The 6,665-nt window shown below is 33.6% G+C and overlaps 1 protein-coding gene across 1 annotated transcript; it reads right to left on the bottom strand.

The window, feature by feature from the left end:
* Window positions 1–1,976: 1,976 nt before the first annotated feature.
* LOC112680754 lies at window positions 1,977–4,040 on the bottom strand. The gene is made up of 2 exons (XM_025550943.1): window positions 3,107–4,040; window positions 1,977–2,827 (listed from the first exon to the last, which is right to left on the bottom strand). Exons 1-2 carry the CDS (start codon window positions 3,233–3,235, stop codon window positions 2,270–2,272), a joined length of 687 nt encoding a protein of 228 aa, XP_025406728.1. The 5' UTR covers window positions 3,236–4,040; the 3' UTR covers window positions 1,977–2,269.
* Window positions 4,041–6,665: the final 2,625 nt, after the last annotated feature.

The following is a 6,665-nucleotide window of genomic DNA, read 5'->3' as shown; positions in this document are numbered from 1 at the left end:
TACTAATATTTTAGTGGAAATAATATTTAATTTCAGCGACATCGATTAAATACGGTCCCCTTTCTCTTTCACTTAAATTGTAGGGTCCCATTTACAACATTTCGAGGTGTGCTTGTGCACACTACCGTGCGTACGACTATGGCCCGTAACTCAAAGCCGAATTTTGGTTTTATTGTTACGTGCATTTTTTTTATAATTTCTGATTACCTTTAAATAGCGTGATCGCCGTTTTTATTATTATATTATCGATTTGTTGTAACACATGGGCGCCAATCGCCACGATTTTTTGTATCGTTGTACTTACGACCGCTATTCGCCGCAAGAAAATATTAATTATTATTATTATCGTTGGCCGTATAATATTTCAACAAGTAAATCACCATGAAATGATTTAACATCATACATTACGTGCGTTGATCGCCGTTATTGTCTTATATATCACTTCAACTCGTACGCGAATCGCCGTGGCTTTTTGTAGTACTCATTATTCTCTGTGAGTGTACGATTTTTTGAATTTTTTCGTACATTTTTGGTGTCTGCATCCGACCAGTCTGCAATCGTGAATTTTTCTTGATTTATTTCTTTACTGTCCAGCCAAAATGGCTAAATTATAATATAATTGTTAAGTTATTCAATTGCTGCGTAATTACGTATACTTTATTATTAATTATTTCCGTACCTACCAGAAATACACTGTTACCATACATAACAATATTTATCGTTTTCAAATTATTTTGAAATACCTTTTCCTAAGCTATACACGTAATACACATAGACGTATACACACGAAACACACTTAATTACCAGATAACATTTACTATACTTTATAGTGATTTGATATATTGCTATAGTATTCAATTATCTGAGCTATAAAATATAGTTGATTGGAGCATATAAAAAAAAATGAAACCAACTGTTTTTATAAAATCTTAATAACTAAACTGTTTTAGTCATTCCACCTATAAAATAGTGATTCTTACTACATTTTCCGTGACTATAAAATTGTACTAATTTTTTTCCGTGTGAGATAAACAATATTTTTGACTTTAACAACGGGTAGTTTTATTCGTGGTTGTTTTATATTTTATACAACTATTATTACTGTTACTTTTGTAATTTTTTGTTAACTAACAAATCAGCGAAGTAAAATGGATTATCGATTGCTTTAAGAGCAACTAACGTTTCAACGTCAATGAAATGTATAAAAATATTACATCAAAAAACAATTTAACATTTTATCTATTTAGTGTTCCGTATGAGGTATGAGTAATGCCAAATTCAAATGCTATTGTACAGTGTTCAAAATTAATTTCAAACAAAACAAAAAAAAATATACTTACATTACGTATTTAAAAAAATATTTAACACTATCGTTTTGGTTGTAGAATCTCTTTCAGGCTAATCATAACTTACCTTTATACACACACACATGAACACGTATTTTAGTTAATTTTTAATCAGTTTATCGTTTTTTGTGTGCATCTGAAGTTATGTAACTGGAATTGTGTAGCCGGTATGTAATTCTGCCACAGCCGTTACACAATTATCCACATAGCAAAGAGCTTTGTGTTTTGGTTTGAAATTCAAATATTTTTAACTTCTGCACTAATGATATGCTATCTTACACAAAAAAATACCTTTCAAAAATATAATTCAATGCTATCATAACAGCATTTTTGTTTAAAAATTCGCTAAAAAAATGCTCATAAAATTATTTTTTTTTCATTATATAAATTCTTATTCTCATTATATTAGTCTATTAGTCTTTTATTATATTCTTTTTATCATGCAAATGATTTCTAAAAAACGAATACTTGTACAATATATACATATAGGTTTTATTATAATTTTACATTGCGTGTCATATGAATTTAATATATGTACATGTATATATGAATTTTCATTAAGTTGTTATAAAATTTTATCTATTTACATATAAAAATAATTGAAAAACATGAAATTATATATATAAAGAAACCGTCTTATATATTTACAAAAATACAAAATAAAAGTTACAATACTATCGACCATATCAGTTTATGGACCGTAGGCGAATTGGTTCAAAAACTGTTCGGAAACACTACTGAACTGCCGCACCGGGCTTGAACCATTGATAACATAACACGACCGGACGAGGAGCAACGAAGTGACTAACTTAGGTTAGCAGTCGGCGGGCGGCTCAGTTCCGGTTCCGTGTCGCGCGAAAGCTCTTCTGTCAGCAGCCGACTCGTTTCTGTGTCACATGGCGCCTCCTCGATCAACAGTCAGCTCAGTTCCGGCGGTTCCGCTGTCGGCGGGCGGCTCGGTTCCGGTTCCGTTTCGATCCTTGGCTCGGTCCCGGTTTCGTGTCCCGTTGTGGCTGTGGCTCTGCTGTCGGCGGAGAGCTCGGTCCCGGCTCCGCGGAGGGTTTACCGGATACTCGGTGCTTCGCCCACCAAGCTTTCGAATCCTTGACTCCCATGTTGTAGCCGCGCATATACATTTTCTTGTACAACGGAGTCTCTTTGAGTTTTTCGACCGTCATTTCTCCCAAAATCATTGTGTCCGGCTCGATCGGTAAGTCAAAGTGCGGCCGTTCTTTGGGGCCGTAAACGTCTCTGTAGAGCAACATCCACCTGTCCCGCAGTTCAGCCGCTGTCAACTCCTCGGCGAGCCCTTCCATCAAGATGTCGGACGGCCGGGGTGGATTGGGTTTCTCGCGTTTGAAGTGACCGAGGAGTTTTTCAAGAGCTTCCAAACTCCTCGGAGGAAACGGCGGTCTCTTACGTCGTGCCACGTAGTCGTCGTCCATTTTCAGGGCTTCCGGATCCGGAGTAATTTTCGACACCTGCGTCGAAAAAAAAAAATAAATAAAATTAAATCAATTGTTTGAACTGTTGAAACCGATAGAGTACTCGTATTTTACGTGATAATATAATATAAATAGTTGATAACTTGTACTGTATTTTTAAGTATAGTGTATGGTCACGGAAATCGACACCGACGATTAAATTAAGTTTAGAACAATCGTCTGCAGCCCACATAAGGGCCTCAGGGTTTATCGGAATAAAAATGACAGTTAAAAATCCATTTAAGTAAAATTTGTGTGAAAACGTAACCCACTTACGATTGAAAGAGGATCCGTTTCTACATCAAAATATTCGCACGTATGCTTTGTCAGCGAAGCGTATTGTAGCGCACCGTACGCTCCGTAGTCACCCACATCGACGGTCGAAGACTGTGCCTGTGCGTCCATTTCGCTGTGAAAACTGCTCAACCGTGTTTGAAAGCGTGAACAACAATAACAGACCAACGCTGGTGACTGCTGCGTGAGACTGACGCGCGCTTGGTCCCCATGGTTTCTACTGTTGTCTTGCGCTTCATGCGTGCGTGCGTGCGTGCGCTTTACTCTGTACTCGTCGGTCACGAGTCGCGCGGTCTCGCGTTAATTGTTGGCATCATTCTCGTTAATGATAACGATTCGTGTCTTTCCGAAACGTTCCGACCGTATTCGACAGTATTCAACGCGGTATTTCACGACCGAAATATTGGCCTTGGCTACTACGGGTATGTAATAATTATGTTTGTAGATGTGTATTGTATATAATTGATAAAAGTAATTATGAGCAAAACTAAATGTCCCATCTCCAAAAACGTTTTCAGATTCACAAAGATGTTTTAAGTTTTCAGAACATGTAAACAAAATAATTTATTTTTCTCGATTGACGAAACCAAAATTGTTCATTTTTAGTTTTAATATCGACTGGAGTTTCAAACAATTGATCAAATGCTTCATTAGTAGTTGTTGGAATTTTGGAAAATATTTTTTACGAATCCTTTAAGCCGAATCTCTCAATAATTATGTCATTATGAACTATTACCTACTTAAAAACGAGATTAGTGTCTTGAATTTCCTTACGTATAATCTTATTTGGTTTTGCAAGTAAGTCTTCTTCGGCTTTCCTCTTTATAGCAGTTCTAACACACTGAACAGCTAAATTATGATCAGTAGTTGGTTCGTGATTATGTATATTATTATTTGAAAAAGATAGTATTTTATCGATTTTAAAATTCACTAAAACGCTCTCAGTATATTTTCTGTTAGTACACCGAAAACGAAAAGACCCAATACCTTTATGGAAGAAACTTTATGGGTCGATAAATAATATTTTGTATAAAAACCCTCTTTCATAGAAACCGACGAGGGTGGATTTAATTGTTTGCAGCAGCAGGTGTACACTTCTGGAATGTAATCGTTCGTGCATGCAATGTGCGCAGTTTTGGTGAACAGATGTTAAAAAAATTGTTCAAATAATTAGAAATAAAAAAAAAATACATCTTAGATCAGCAATAATAGATTACCCACTATGCGGCCCTTCAACAAATTTTGTGTAGTCCGCACTAGAACTTAAATTACATTCTACGATTTAAAATTAAATAGATTGTAATTTTATGAGTGTATACAATAACATTTATTTAATTTTATCTTATTATTGTTGTTTATTTTATTGTTTCTAGTATTATTATAATTATACTATTATAATAAATAAAATGATTTTTTTGAACCATTATTCGTAACATTATTATTATAATTACTTAATATACGATTTATACATTTTTATATTTGTTAATCATTCTCATTGAATATGTAAGCGGCCCCACGTTATTTTATAACTAATTCACATTTATCGAAAAATATAATTTACGTCAAATTAAATATAAACGAATAATTTTTCTTATATCTGATCGTCGATTGTGTTGTTAATTAGATACGACCGTGTTTTTCGGCCGCAGAAAAATAAGTAATTATATTCTCATTACTAGAGGTCAGATTAATATTCTCTTCAACTCCTTAAAAAATGATGTTTTCGTGCAGTGGTCGACTTGGAAAAACTTAAGAAAGGGGACTCGGTTACTTAAATAAAAAAGAGGAGCGTCCCCAAAACTTGTTACACGTTATGATAACGTCTTAATAGTTGGGGAACGCTAAGATTTCTGAAAATTAGTTGGGGTACGCCGTCCCCCTGCGTCCCCTCCCAAGTCAAACATTGTTTTTATGTCGTTGAAAAGAGGCAATATATTCTCTAAATATTCTTTAAAAATACTAAACTATTGATGCTTTATGTTTTTAAAAATACAAATTTTCTTCCAATAATCTTTTAAAAAAAATAATAAAAAAATATTATAATTTCTCGGTTTAATTTATCAATTAATAAATGTTACTATTAATTTGATTTACAATTATATTAAAAAAAAAAAAAAAAATTGATTTTAAAGCGAATTTCAACCATACGCGGATTACCGCATAATTTTTATAACAATCTAGAATAATATAAAAAAATAACTCACAATTTGAATATTATATTTGTTGATCAATATTATCAAAATGCCGATGTACGTAACACGTACATAGATGTGCAGACGAATAATAGGTAACATTAATTATTTTCTTCGAATAAAATCTTTACAAAAATAAAACATTCAAAAATAAAAATGTCTATAAAATATTCTCCTACGCATTGAATATTCCCTAATTCCGAACCTGGACGACTGATAACACAAGTTAATATTGATACTTCTTCAAGTAAGGGAATTTCAAATTTACATATAACTTATTATTTAAATTAATAAATTAACCATTTGTTCAATTGTTTTCGAAGTTGTACTATATTTTATTATAATTTTTTTAAGCTATTAATAATATAATAAAAAATTTTTAAATCAGGATTGATTTAAAAAAAATTATTCGAATGGAATCAGTTTTATATGATTTTTTTAGGAAATATAATTCGATTTGTATCGAACTATATTAATTAACGAATAGTATTTAGATGCTATTTATATATTTTTACGTTTTTCCAATTCTTTTGCATGCTAAATGTTGACTGCTTTTGCATATTGTCATTATGTTAATTTACTGTACTTATCGGGCTCACCGCCAGTTGTATGTGATACGAATTGAAACTAATTAATAAACACCATCGGAGAACTGAGCCGGATATTACGATCACATCGCCACCCGCGCATTATTACGTGCGCGTTGTACGACAGGGCAATCGATGATCGTAAAAAGTACGGGAAGGATAGTCGTTCATGGCTGACGAGGGGGATCCGGGCTAGCAGATGACTGGGACTCATCCGCGTGTACCAGGGTTCCAGCGTACGTGGACGATTTACTACCGTTAGTCGGCTCTCGAACATTGATCGATCGTTTAATGATTTATAATTCAGCACGTGTACAAATAGTGCGAACCATGTTGTACTGCAACATATGTCCGTCAAGTTGGCACCGGTACATTATGCTAGAGTTATGTAAATGGTATCAAAAAATTTGTTAGGAATTTGCTAGATTTTTCTAGGGCGTTTTTGGATTTTGCTAGGGCCCCTAAACTTTGATAATCCGCAAACAAACATGCCGGTGCTATCTTTGTGGGCGCACCGGCACTATGTTCGATTTAAAAAAAAAATATGTCAAATTATTCAATTGAATTTGCTACATTTTGCTAGGGCATTTTTGAAATTTGCTATTAGGTTTAAATCGGGGTACACATTTTTAAATATTTCTACTTGGCTTGGAGCTTTTAAAAATATCTTTTTGACTGTAGATATTAATTTACCTACTTTTATGAATTTTGATCGTATGGTTTCTGCTATTCCGTACTAAACACGTTAAATGGATTATTTTG

This window comes from Sipha flava, unplaced genomic scaffold (genome assembly GCF_003268045.1).
Source record: "Sipha flava isolate LNK unplaced genomic scaffold, YSA_version1 18056_pilon_pilon, whole genome shotgun sequence".
NCBI lineage: Eukaryota > Metazoa > Arthropoda > Insecta > Hemiptera > Aphididae > Sipha > Sipha flava.
This window is presented reverse-complemented; position numbering and strand designations above follow the sequence as displayed.

Excerpts from the sequence above, each read along its gene's own strand:
- LOC112680754 (XM_025550943.1), bottom strand. The coding sequence starts at position 3,235 with ATGGACGCACAGGCACAGTCTTCGACCGTCGATGTGGGTGACTACGGA. Across the intron at positions 2,828-3,106 it reads AAACGGATCCTCTTTCAATC|GTGTCGAAAATTACTCCGGA; the intron begins GTAAGTGGGTTA and ends TTTTCGACGCAG.